This window comes from Prionailurus viverrinus, chromosome A1 (genome assembly GCF_022837055.1).
Source record: "Prionailurus viverrinus isolate Anna chromosome A1, UM_Priviv_1.0, whole genome shotgun sequence".
NCBI classification, from domain to species: domain Eukaryota; kingdom Metazoa; phylum Chordata; class Mammalia; order Carnivora; family Felidae; genus Prionailurus; species Prionailurus viverrinus.
In genome coordinates this window covers 83,829,334-83,843,047 of record NC_062561.1, presented here as the reverse complement: position 1 = coordinate 83,843,047, position 13,714 = coordinate 83,829,334, and the positions used below count along the sequence as shown (strand labels likewise).

The 13,714-nt window shown below is 35.9% G+C and overlaps 1 protein-coding gene across 1 annotated transcript; it reads right to left on the bottom strand.

The window, feature by feature from the left end:
• Positions 1-218: 218 nt before the first annotated feature.
• Positions 219-10,173, bottom strand: LOC125163797 (olfactory receptor 2T29-like). The gene is made up of 3 exons (XM_047855987.1): positions 9,241-10,173; positions 6,741-6,770; positions 219-275 (listed from the first exon to the last, which is right to left on the bottom strand). Exons 1-3 carry the CDS (start codon positions 10,168-10,170, stop codon positions 219-221), a joined length of 1,017 nt encoding a protein of 338 aa, XP_047711943.1. The 5' UTR covers positions 10,171-10,173.
• Between the last annotated feature and the right edge of the window lie 3,541 nt (positions 10,174-13,714).

The window sequence follows — 13,714 nt, the reverse complement described above, 5'->3', positions numbered from 1 at the left end:
AAATAGACTAAAGAAAAGACTGTACAAGGAGTCAAAGTACATTACAAATGATAAAGGAATTAATCCAACATGATAATAAAACACTGTACAGAATTATGAATCCAACACAGGAGCAAATTATGTGTGTATATATATATATATATATATACACACACACAATATTAACAGAACTAAAGTGAGAAATAAACAATAAAATAATAGCAGGGATCCCTAGTAGCCTAACTTTCATCAGTGTTTACATCATCCACACGGGAAATCAGTAAGGAAACCTTAGCCTTAAATGACATATTAGATCAGATTGAGTTAACAGATACATACAGAACATTTCAACCAAAAGCAATGTACACATGTTTCTCAAGTGTACATGGAATATTTTCCAGGATAGGCTATATGTTAGGACCCAAACAAGTCTTACAAAATTTAAGAAGATTAAAATCATATCAAGCATCATTTATGACCACTTGGTACAAAACTGGAAATCAATTACAAAACGAAAACTGAAAACTTCACAAGTTTGTGGAAATGAAACAATATCTTACTGGAAAAACAATGGATCAAAGAAAAATCAAAAAAGAAAATTAAATTGTGGAGACCAATGGAAATATAACGTATCGACATATGTGGGATGAATCATGATCAAGTAGGATTTATTCTAGAGATTAAAAGATGGTTAATCTTCTGCAAATTAATTAATGTGATAAACTGCATTCATAAAATGAGACATAGAAATCATATGATCATATCAATAGTTGTAGAGAAAGCATTTGACAAATTCAACATCCATTTATGATTAAAAAGAAAAAAATCTCTTAACAAACTAGGTGTAGAGGAAAGAATAAGTTCTTGTGAGAATGTGGAGAAAAGGTAACTTTGTATACTGTTTGGTTGGAATTTAAACTGATATAGACATTTGAAAAACAATATATGTTCTTAAAATTTTGAATGCATAATTACCATTTGATTTAGCAATATCACTTCTAGGTATATATCCACATGAATTGAAATTTGTATCTCAATAAGATATCTGCACTTTCATATTTTGTCATATTATTCAAGAATAGTCACTAATATTATTCACAAAGATATGGAAAAAAATAACTATCAAATATAAATAGGTAAACAATGTGACAAAATATGGAATGTAGTATGCAATAGAATGCTATTCAGCTTTTAAAAAATAAGGACCATTTTTAAAATAAGGACATTTTCCATTTGTGATTATGTGGATGGGTCTGGAGGACATATATTAAGTGAAATATGTCTTCCTGAGAAAGACAATCACCACATGACTTCAGTCATATGTGGAATTAAAAACACAAGAGAATAAACAAAAAACAGAGTCAGAGTTTTAAATACAGGGAACAAACTGATGGTTGTCATAGAAGAGAGGAGTGGGGTGATGAGTAAAATGGGTGAAAGGGAGTGGAAAATACAGACCTCAAGGAATGGAAGATATACAGTATCTGTGAGTAAACTGTAGTGCAAGAAACTAGTTTTCTCTAGAAGTTAGTATCACCAAGTTTTCTGTCTAGAGCAAAGATGACAGACCCAACTTTAACCCAAATAAACCACTTTTAACTGAGGAAAGACCCAGTTACTCCAACCAACTCTTCAGTTCACACTTACTAGAAAATATACATTTGTACATTACCTCCTAGTAGCCTCAAACAAATTATTTAACTTGTTGGTGCCTTAGTTTTCTTCTCTGTAAAATGGAGATAATAAGAATATCTTCCCTAGGGATGCCTGGTAGTCTCAGTCAGTAGAACATCTGACTCTTGTTTTCGGCTCAGGTCATGATCTCACGGTTCATGAGACTGATCCCTGCATCAAATAAACTTAAAAAAGAAAACAATACCTGTGCTATAGCCAACAATACTGTGCTGCACACATAAACAATTCTTAAGAAAGTTGACCTAGTGATAGGTGTTCCTACCACAATAAAATACATTTATCAACAAGAACCCAATATCGTATCTTCCTTAAAGAGTTTAAGAGGTTTGAACAAGTTAAATATTTGTAAAAACAATGCAAGCTTCTCCAACTAATCCAGTTAGTTTATGACTAAATTTTTAATAATTCCAATGTAGACACTTTGCCAAAGAAGACATCCAGATGACTAACAGATACATGAGAAGATGTTCAACATCACTCATCATCATTGAAATACAAATTAAAACCATGATGAGATACCACCTTACACCTGGCCAAATGGCTAAAATTGGCAACACAAGAAACAATGGATGTTAGCGAGGATGCAGAGAAAGGGGAACCCTCTTGCACTGTTGGTGGGAATGCATAATGATATATCCACTCTGGAGAACACTATGGAGTTTCCTCAAAAAACTAAAAATAGAACAACCCTTCAATACAGCAAATATGCTATTAGGTATTTACTCAAAGGATGCAGAAATACAGATTTGAAGTGTTACAGGAACCCCAATGTTTATAGCAACATAATCAATAATAGCCAAATTATGGAAAGAGCCCAAATGTTCATAGACTGATGAATTGGTAAAATGATGTGGTATATATTTACAAAGGAATATAACACAGCCATCGGAATGAATATAATCTTGAAATTTTCAATAACATGGTCAGAGACAGTGTATTATGTTAAGCGAAATAGTCGGAGAAAGGCAACTACCATATGATTTCACTCATACGTGAAATTTAAGAAACCAAACATATGAATATGGGGGTGGGAGAAGAGAGAAACAAACCACAAGAGACTCTTAATGATAAATAATGAACTATAGGTTGATGGAGGGAGGTGGATAGAGGATGGGCTAGATGGGTGATAGGTACTAAGTAAGGCACTTGTGATGGGCAGTAGGTGTTATATGTAAGTGATGAATCACTGAATTCTATTCCTGAAACCAATATTGCACTGTATGTTAATTAACTAAAATTAAATTTAAAAAAATGGAAAAAAGTAAAATTCCAATAGTATGGGGTTTGAGGAGCTTCCAAAAAGTTTTTGAATAGGTTAATATAGGTAACAATATTATACAGTGACTGGGACATACTGTAGAAAAACATATGTGATAATATAATTAATATAGTATAATATAATATAATATAATATATAATTATTAAGATAGTATTATATATAATTAATATAATACTAATCATCTTAATAATTGATTATATTATACATACATTATAATTAATTATGTTATATAATATATATTCTAGTTAAAATACAATTAGAAATTAAAAGTGGAATATTTGTAAAAAAACACTACAAGTTTCACCACCTAACCCATGTTAGTTTATGAATAAATTTGTAATAATCCCAATCATAGTCATTAATGACCTATGGGGTATGCAAGAACACTGAGGGCTGGTTTTCATGGGATAAAAATGATTTCTTTGGCAAAATGCTGGTGGCATCATGAGCACAAGCACAAACACATAACACATTCTGAAATTTGAACATTTTAAACTACTGCAGTACACGTCTACTTATATGGCACTATAAGCAAGTAAACCTGAATGCCAGAAATTTGTCCATTTCTTGCCTTTATTTTAGATACAAAAAAAATTGAGCATCAAGTGTTCTTCCATGTCTAGTAACTGTGAATATTATGCAAGCAGTATTTTTTTCCTTTTATTTTTTTAATATATGAAATTTATTGTCAAATTGGTTTCCATACAACACCCAGTGCTCATTCCAACAGATGCCCTTCTCAATGCCCATTGCCACTTTCCCTCCCTCCCACTTCCCATCAACCCTCAGTTTATTCTCAGTTTTTAAGAGTTTCTTATGGTTTGCCTCCTTCCCTCTCTAACTTTTTTTTTCCTTCCCCTCCCCCATGGTCTTCTGTTAAGTTTCTCAGGATCCACATAGGAGTGAAAACATATGGAATCTGTCCTTCTCTGTAGCACTTATTTCATGAGACTCTCCAGTTCCATCCACGTTGCTACAAAAGCCCATATTTCATTCTTTCTCATTGCCACGTAGTATTGCATTGTGTACATAAACCACAATTTCTTTATCCATTCATCAGTTGGTGGACATTTAGGCTCTTTCCATAATTTGGCTATTGTTGAAAGTGTTGCTATAAACACTGGGGTACAAGTGCCCCTATGGATCAGCACTCCTGTATCCCTTGGGGAAATTCCTAGCAGTGCTGTTGCTGGCTCATAGGGTAGATCTATTTTTAATTTTTTGAGGAACCTCCATACAGTTTTCCAGAGCGGCTGCACCAGTTTGCATTCCCACCAGCAGTGCAAGAGGGTTCTCATTTCTCCACATCCTCTCCAGCACCCATAGTTTCCTGATTTGTTCATTTTAGCCACTCTGACTGGTGTGAGGTGATATCTGAGTGTGGTTTTGATTTGTATTTCTCTGATGAGGAGTGACATTGAGCATCTTTTCATGTGCCGGTTGGCCATCTGGATTTCTTCTTTTTTTTATTTTATTTTATTTTATTTTATTTTATTTTATTTTATTTTATTTTTTAATATATGAAATTTATTGTCAAGTTGGTTTCCATACAACACCCAGTGCTCATCCCAAAAGGTGCCCTCCTCAGTACCCATCACCCACCATCCCCTCCCTCCCACCCCCCATCAACCCTCAGTTTGTTCTCAGTTTTTAAGAGTCTCTTATGCGTTGGCTCTCTCCCACTCTAACCTCTTCTTTTTTTTTTCCTTCCCCTCCCCCATGGGTTTCTGTTGAGTTTCTCAGGATCCACATAAGAGTGAAACCATATGGTATCTGTCTTTCTCTGTATGGCTTATTTCACTTAGCATCACACTCTCCAGTTCCATCCACGTTGCTACAAAAGGCCATATTTCATTTTTTCTCATTGCCACATAGCATTCCATTGTGTATATAAACCACAATTTCTTTATCCATTCATCAGTTGATGGACATTTAGGCTCTTTCCATAATTTGGCTACTGTTGAAAGTGTTGCTATAAACATTGGGGTACAAGTGCCCCTATGCATCAATACTCCTGTATCCCTTGGATAAATTCCTAGAAGTGCTATTGCCGGGTCATAGGGTAGGTCTATTTTTAATTTTCTTGGGAACCTCAACACTGCTTTCCAGAGCGGCTGCACCAATTTGCATTCCCACCAACAGTGCAAGAGGGTTCCCGTTTCTCCACATCCTCTCCAGCATCTATAGTCTCCTGATTTGTTCATTTTGGCCACTCTGACTGGCGTGAGGTGATATCTGAGCGTGGTTTTGATTTGTATTTCCCTGATAAGGAGCGACGGTTGAACATCTTTTCATGTGCCCGTTGGCCATCCGGATGTCTTCTTTAGAGAAGTGTCTATTCATGTTTTCTGCCCATTTCTTCACTGGGTTATTTGTTTTTCGGGTGTGGAGTTTGGTGAGCTCTTTATAGATTTTGGATACTAGCCCTTTGTCCGATATGTCATTTGCAAATATCTTTTCCCATTCCGTTGGTTGCCTTTTAGTTTTGTTGGTTGTTTCCTTTGCTGTGCAGAAGCTTTTATCTTCATAAGTTCCCAGTAATTCAATTTTCTTTTAATTCCCTTGCCTTTGGGGATGTGTCGAGTAAGAGATTGCTACGGCTGAGGTCAGAGAGGTCTTTTCCTGCTTTCTCCTCTAAGGTTATGATGGTTTCCTGTCTCACATTCAGGTCCTTTATCCATTTTGAGTTTATTTTTGTGAATGGTGTGAGAAAGTGGTCTAGTTTCAACCTTCTGCATGTTAGTGTCCAGTTCTCCCAGCACCATTTGTTAAAGAGACTGTCTTTTTTCCATTGGATGTTCTTTCCTGCTTTGTCAAAGATGAGTTGGCCATACGTTTGTGGGTCTAGTTCTGGGGTTTCTATTCTATTCCGTTGGTCTATGTGTCTGTTTTTGTGCCAATACCATGCTGTCTTGATGATGACAGCTTTGTAGTAGAGGCTAAAGTCTGGGATTGTGATGCTTCCTGCTTTGGTCTTCTTCTTCAAAATTACTTTGGCTATTCGGGGCCTTTTGTGGTTCCATATGAATTTTAGGATTGCTTGTTCTAGTTTCAAGAAGAATGCTGGTGCAATTTTGATTGGGATTGCATTGAATTTGTAGATAGCTTTGGGTAGTATTGACACTTTGACAATATTTATTCTTCCAATCCATGAGCGTGCACCGATCGCTGTCCTTCCTACCCTCTTCCATGGGCCTCTTGTCTGTGCTTGGCTCCGGAGACTCCGTTCTGCTAATCCTCTGGCAGTTTTCTGGGTTATTTAGGCAGGTGTAGGTGGAATCTAAGTGATCAGCAGGATGTGCGGTGAGTCCAGCGTCCTCCTACACCGCCATCTTCCCTCTCTCCTCGCCAAAATAATTTCTAAAAGAAAATACAAACTGAGCTTTGGAACATTTCAGGCGTGGCATGGAATGCAGTTTTTACACAAGTGTCTTTTGGTTCAGAAACCCGATTTCACAGCTTATCTTCCGTTAGATGAAAGTGTTTTCGGTGTGTCTGGAGCTGGAGTAAGTTCCTGCGGGTGCCCAAGAGCAGGGGCCTCCTCTCTCCTCTCATTAATTTGCTGATGCCTAACTGCACTGACGCAGCGGTGAGATACCGGGGAGAGAGCTGGATTTCTTCTTTAGAGAAGTGTCTATTCATGTTTTCTGCCCATTTCTTCACTGGATTATTTGTTTTTCGGGTGTGGGTTTGGTGTGTTCTTTATAGATTTTGGATACTAGCCCTTTGATATGTCATTTGCAAATATATTTTCCAATTCCATTGGTTGCCTTTTAGTTTTTTTCACTGTTTCTTTTGCAGTGCCAAAGCTTTTCACCTTCATGAGGTCCCAATAGTTCATTTTTGCTTTTAATTCCCTTGCCTTTGGAGAGGTGTCAAGTAAGAAATTGCTGTGGTTGAGGTCCGGGAGGTTTTTTTCTGCTTTCTCCTCTATCTAGGGTTTTGAAGGTTTCCTGTCTCACATTCAGGTCCTTCATCCATTTTGAGTTTATTTTTGAGAATGGTGTAAGAAAGTGGTCTAATTTCATTCTTCTGCATGTTGCTGTCCAGTTCTCCCAGCACCATTTGTTAAAGTGACTGTCTTCTTTCCATTGGATATTCTTTCCTGCTTTGTCAAAGATTAGTTGGCCATACTTTTGTGGGTCCAATTCTGGAGTCTGTATTCTATTCCATTGGTCTGTGTGTCTGTTTTTGTGCCAATACCATGCTGTCTTGATGATTACAGCTTTGTCGTTGAGGTTAAAGTCTGAGATTGTGATGCCTCCTGCTTTGGTCTTCTTCCTCAAACATTTTTTTTTCTTGAGATATAGTAAAATTTTAATTATGGAAAAAAATTTGATTCCATAGATTGTTTTGTTTTGCTTTGTTTTACCCCATTTTGTTTCCCATGTCTACAGTGTTTTCATTGGAACAATCAAATATGTGTATTATTATGGTCCAATAAATTGAGGGGTAATGTATACACTTCTCAATTACTTTAGAAGTTAAAGAATGTGCATATTTTATTCATTCTATTTTACTGCAACATATACTATAATTTTTGTAATATAATTATAATGTTGTAATTGTAATATATCTAATTTTCTAACATTGTGTCCTAAAATACTGTCAGATCTTTATTTTATAGTCATGAAGGTATTGAGAGTGCCAGAAAAAAAGGGATCTCTACTTTTGAAACCACCTAATAATTCACAATTTGTCACAGCTAATTGGAAACTGGTACACATGCAACCAGATTTATGGTTTTATGGAACAGATTCAACAAAGCCCTGCTTATTCACCAAAGCTGCTAATTCCACTTGGAATGGTCCATTCCACTTAGATCAACACTATTCATCTCAATCGTCCTCACACACCTGGTCTCCATACCTTCAGTGTTGCTCTTCTTCAATTGATTCCTACTAATTTCACTCTGCTTAAATCGATGTCTCATCATTTTATTATCATTTGTAAATATCTAGGTCACAAAGGGCAATAATTGGGCTGTAAAGTGAATCTGGAAAACAGGTGTCATTGGAACATTTCTCTCCTGCTTGGTCAACCACCTGAACTTTGCTCATAGTGTTCCTTTTCTGTGGCAGGATGTCCTTGAGCAAGATCCCTGGTCCTAGCCTCCTGTACTCCTATGAAGGTAGCATCTAGTTACCATTCAACACTGAGCTCTAGGGTCTCTTTTCAGCCTGTTTGGCTAAGCTCACATGTCATAGGTAGAACTGGTGTGTCCTTATGAGCTGTACACTTTCCATATGTGCCTCAAACAATTTATGTATTTTGTTACAAATATTTGAACAAAATACACTTATAGTTAAAATTCCTTAGGGAGAGTAGACATTTGGTATATATGGGAAATTCACTTAGCTATATCTTATTATTTTTATTATAATATAAGATTTTTTAAAAATAATTGACAGATTATTTGATGGTCTTCATCTGCTTTTTTTTTATAATAAGTTACATACTTCAAATCTAAGGTCTGATACATCCTTATGCTGGAAAACTTCCCTAAACCCTCCTTGTGGTTAATTTTATACCCACAGTACCTTCTACCACAATAATTTCAGAGAGATAACAGCCACTATTTGTAACTTAAAGAACAAAATTGCCCTAATTAAATGCAGGCCAACAACTGGATTATTGCAATAATGATCAGCCATGTGAACCTGAGCATGATTTGTCACCTACACTGCCACAATGAAGCAAGAAATTTTTTTTAAATAGAAGTCTGATACTTTATGTTTTATTATTAAATAATTTCAAATTTACAGAAAATTAGTATGGATAATGATAATAGTACAATTAACACTCATACACCTTTTGCCTAGGTTCTCTTATTAATTTTATATCCCAATTAATTTATCACTTCTCACTCCATATCTCCCTCTCTCCACCTCTCTCTCCTCTCTCTCTCTCTCTCTCTCTCTCTCTCTCTCAGTCTCTATCCTTTATCTTTCTCTCATCTGTTGCACACATTATGATCTTGGTTTCTAAATATTTTATTACATATTTCTTAAGACTATAAATATTCTTCAACAGAATCACAGTGGAAGTTTCAGAAAAATGTAACATGGATATAATACAATTGCATAAGTATTTCAAATAAAGAATTTTCTGATATAAGGAAACAATTCCTCCAAAAGGGATGAATGGGTGACTACACATCATGGTATGAGAATATGAGGAAACATTCTCATATTGGCTCAGGATCCTAAAATTTTAATATGTAGAGTACAGAAAAGAAAACATTAGTACAAACATTTTCTACATAATATTTTCCTGAGAGTACCCACATTTAACATTCTTTTTAGAGCCCTTGTGACATCCTTATTCCTAAGACTATAAATTAAAGGGTTTAGAACAGGAGTGAGTATGGTATAAAGGAAAGATACAATCATGTCCTTCTCAGGGGTGTGGTAGGAGGTGGGGAGCATGTAGGTATAGACAGAAGCCCCATAGAAGAGGATGACCACAGTCATGTGGGAAGAACAAGTGGCAAAGGCCTTCTTCTGTCCCTCTGCTGAGTTCATCCTGTGGATGGTAAAGAGGATAAAAGAATAGGAGCTTGAAATGACTGTCACAGGAATGAGGAGCATGAGAACACAACATAAGTACATGAGTGTCTCATAGAGGGAAGTGTCTGAGCAGGAAAGCTTCATTACAGCAGGAACCTCACAGAAGAAATGGTGGATCTCCCGGGATCTACAGAAGGGGAATGTCATGGTGACAGGTGTGAGAGTAAATCCATCCAAAGATCCCAGAAACCATGAAGAAGAGACCAAGAGGAGACACACCCTATGGTTCATTAGGATAGGATAAAGGAGTGGATGACAGATGGCCACATAGCGGTCATAGGCCATGGCAGCTAGAAGGAAAACTTCTGAACCTCCTAATGTCAAATAGAGAAACATCTGCATCCCGCATTCAGGGGCTGAGATCTTATTTACACCCAAGACCTGGTCCATGAGCATCTTGGGCACAGTGACAGAAATGTACATCACATCCATGAAAGACAACTGGGTGATAAAAAAGTACATAGGGTTATGAAGGTGAGCATCACAGTATATCACAAGGATCAGGATGATATTTCCAGACAGGGCCATCAGGAAAACCACAAAGACGATCACACAAAGGAGAGCTGGGTACTTATATTGACTGAAGAGTCCTACTAGGTCAAAATCTGATCGTCCAGTATGGTTGACCACCCAAGTGGTGTTATCCATTGAATTTCGTCTGGATCACAAGGAAAACTGTGGAGTTAATAGAAAGAAATGTTTAGTGATTTTGTGTGTGTGTGTGCGTGTGTGTGTGAGTGTGTGCGTGCACGTGTGTATGTTTACACACAATAACCCAGTGTGCTAATAATGGGAAGTTCCAAGGACTTGTAAATTTTAAGACTATAAATTATTTGTAATTGAACAAATTTACTAAATATCTAAGAATTTGAAACCATGGGTCAAAAATATCAGTACCTCAATAATTCCACTGGGTATGCATTTCCCCAAAGAAAACAAAAGTGCTATATGCAACACCCAAATCTTCATATAACTTTTTTAAAGTTCTTATTTAAATTCCAGGTAATTAGCACACAGTGTAATATCAGTTTCATCTGTACAATATAATATTCAACATTTTCATATAACAACTGGTGCTTATCACAAGTGCACTCCTTAGTCTCCATCTATTTTTTCACCCATTCCTCCCCCCCACCTCCACTCTAGTAGAAATGTTTGTTTTTATAGTAAAGATACTGTTTCTTGGTTTGCCTCTCCTTTTCCCCCTTTGTTTGTTTTGTTTCTTAAATTTCACATATGAATGAAATCATATGATATATCTCTTTCTCTGACTGACTTATTTCACTTAGCGTAATACTCTCCAGCTCCATCTATGTCGTTATAAATGTCAAGATTGCATTCATTTTGGTGGCTGAGTAATATTCCATTGTATATTTTAATATTCACTCATATATTGCAGCATTAACTTACAATAGTCAATATATGGAAACAGCTTAAGTGTGCATCAATATACAAATGGGTAAGGAAGGAATAGTGTGTGTTTGTGTGTGTGTATAGTGTGCCACTATAATAGTGGATGGTTTCTGCCATTTTTTACAACATAGATTGAGCCACCATGGTAAGTGATAGAAGTCAGAAAGACAAGTATTATTTATTTCTTTCTTATGTGGAATCTAAAATCAGGAGTGAGTAAACAAACAAACAAAACCCAGTATGAAACCCAGAAATAGAAGAAACTGATGGTTATAAGAGGGGAGAGCTGTGTGGTGTTGGGTTGAATGGGTGACAGGGAATGAGAGATACAGTCTTCCAGTTATGAAATGAATAAGTTGCAGGGAAAAAAAGGCACTACATAAGGAATATAGTCAATGATATTTTAATAATATTGTATAGTGACAGATGGAAGCTACACTTGTGAGTACAGCATAACATATAACTTATTGAATCATTATGTTGTATGCCTGAAAGTAATATAACATTGAGGGTCAGGTACACTCAAATAAAATAAAAACACTTTTAAATATTGGTAACTTACAGTAAGTTTCATGTGGAAGGTCATGAAATTTCCTGATGATAAATAGTGTTGTTTACTAATAGGTATGGAAAATTTTCAGAATCACTGCTGTATAAAAACTCAGAAAGTAAGGGGCACCTCAGTGGCTCATTTGGTTAAGCATCCATCTCTTGGTTTTGGCTCAGGTGATGATCTCACATTTCATCAGTTTGAGCTTCGTGCCTGGCTCTGTGCTGATAGCACAGAGCCTTCTTGGAATTCTCTCTCTCTCTCTCTCTCTCTCTCTCTCTCTCTCTCTCTCCTGCCCCTTCCCTACTCACGCTGTCTCATCTCAAAATAAATAAACTTAAAAAAAGAGAATTATTGAAATAAAGACAATAAAAATATCTTATAGAGTTTTTTTGTTATGGAATTCAAAACTGAATCAATGTTTCTGGTTTAAGGATCCAACTGGATCTTAAAAACTCTTAGAGGTATATTCCATATAATAAAGATTTGGAAAGTAACTGAAACAAACCTTGGGGAATGCTTATATCAAATTTTGAACCATCGTTATCTGTTCAGTCAGGCCAGGCTGTGATGCTCTGTGGTTGTGCAGAGTGATCCATGCATACAAAGGAGCAGATCAGAGTCCTCACCAATGACCAACCCCTTAGATATCCTAGGGTCATCAACTTAGGAGCCCAAACTTCGAGGTTGGACTGTGACTGTGGGTCCAGGTTATCCTCTACCCACCATCCTTCTGTCTACTTTACATAAACACAGGATAATAATGTTAGATCTCAGGTATGTTCAGGATTAAATGATGTAAAACAATGAAAATGATTAGACATTACCAGTTACAGAAGAGTAAGCACATATATCATTAATTTAAAGAGTTAATATCTATGGTAATTATTATGCAGAATCTGTGTAAGAGATGGAAGTTACCATTTGTATCTTATGATATAAAATGAATTATTAAGTTTGTCAATTTAGTATCTATTCATACACATAAGAATTTGGATTTGATGATTTCTGTAGTCCCATATTATATACATATATATACCTGAATATATAAATAAATATATAATCAATATTTATTATTTTACTCCAGTTAAGCAGATCTTTATGGGGAATACTGTCTTAGTTCTATGTTTTCTAACTTCATCAACTTAAATTTCCTACTATTTGTTCTAAATCTCAGGAAGAAGAGCTAGCATTTATAAGATCATTGCCAATCATAAGACAAGGCTTTAGTTGTTTTTACAAACACAATCTACTTTTTTGTCTATAACAACCAACTTTTCATGGAAACTGAGATGTAGACAAAAAAATTGAACAAAACTGAGTTTGTCTCTGACTACAATTCAACTCCCTGCCCCCACACCTAAAATCTCGCTATTCAAAGCCTACATCTCTGTTAAATGTTGAAGACAAAGTAAAACAAAATCAATTATACTGAATGAGGTCACAGTTCAGGCAAAGATAGTGTCTGAGTGTGAGTTTGTGTGTGTGTGTGTGTGTGTGTGTGTGTGTGTGTGAGAGGGGGGGGGAGAGAGAGAGAGATTTAAAGTAGAATTTTAAAATAGCTCAAAATAAATAAGAACAATAAAAGTAAAATAGATCTGTTGTTTCTGAAAAGAATCAGTAGTAGCTTCTACATTTTCTCTTCTAGAAATCAAACCTTTGCAATTTTTTAAGTACTGACACATTAAATCTTCGATTTTAAAAGTTATTACCAACAACAAAAAAATAAATATTGGCTCTTATCTCTAGGAAGATTTAAAAGTTCTTACCAACAACAAAAAAATAAATATTTGCTTTTATCTCTAGGAAGAGTTTAGAAGTGGTTATGATACAGGGATATTTCAGGAATAAAGTCTGACTTTCAAAACATTGTGTACTCTTGTAATGATTCCAAAGGCTAATTACAATATTCAACTTATTAACAGTCCCATGTTCTGGGGTGCTAAAGCAGTTGTCACTTATCTCCCCCACTGGCAGAAGAAAGCTGACCTCTGGACAAAATTTTAAAACAGTCAAATAAAAGCAAAACATATCTGCTGTCTGAGTCAATGTGGCCAAATGTAGCAAATCTCTGTTGCACTTTGGTAAATGGGAGTCACTGTGATCAAGCCAAACTCAGCAGTCTACCTGACACACCAAACAGACAATGGAATTTTGTCTCTACTTTGCAAAGTAACTGGCCACCCTCTCCATTCTAACTTTTTTCTATCCAATTGCTTGAGTTTAATG

What these genes read in the sequence shown, in the direction of transcription:
- LOC125163797 (XM_047855987.1), bottom strand. Translation starts at nt 10,170, where the DNA reads ATGGATAACACCACTTGGGTGGTCAACCATACTGGACGATCAGATTTT. An exon ending in CTCTAAAAAGAATGTTAAAT is followed by an intron (nt 6,771 to 9,240) that starts GTGGGTACTCTC and finishes GACCTCATGAAG; the next exon opens with GTGAAAAGCTTTGGCACTGC. An exon ending in TTGGCACTGCAAAAGAAACA is followed by an intron (nt 276 to 6,740) that starts GTGAAAAAAACT and finishes ATGTCATTTAAG; the next exon opens with GCTAAGGTTTCCTTACTGAT.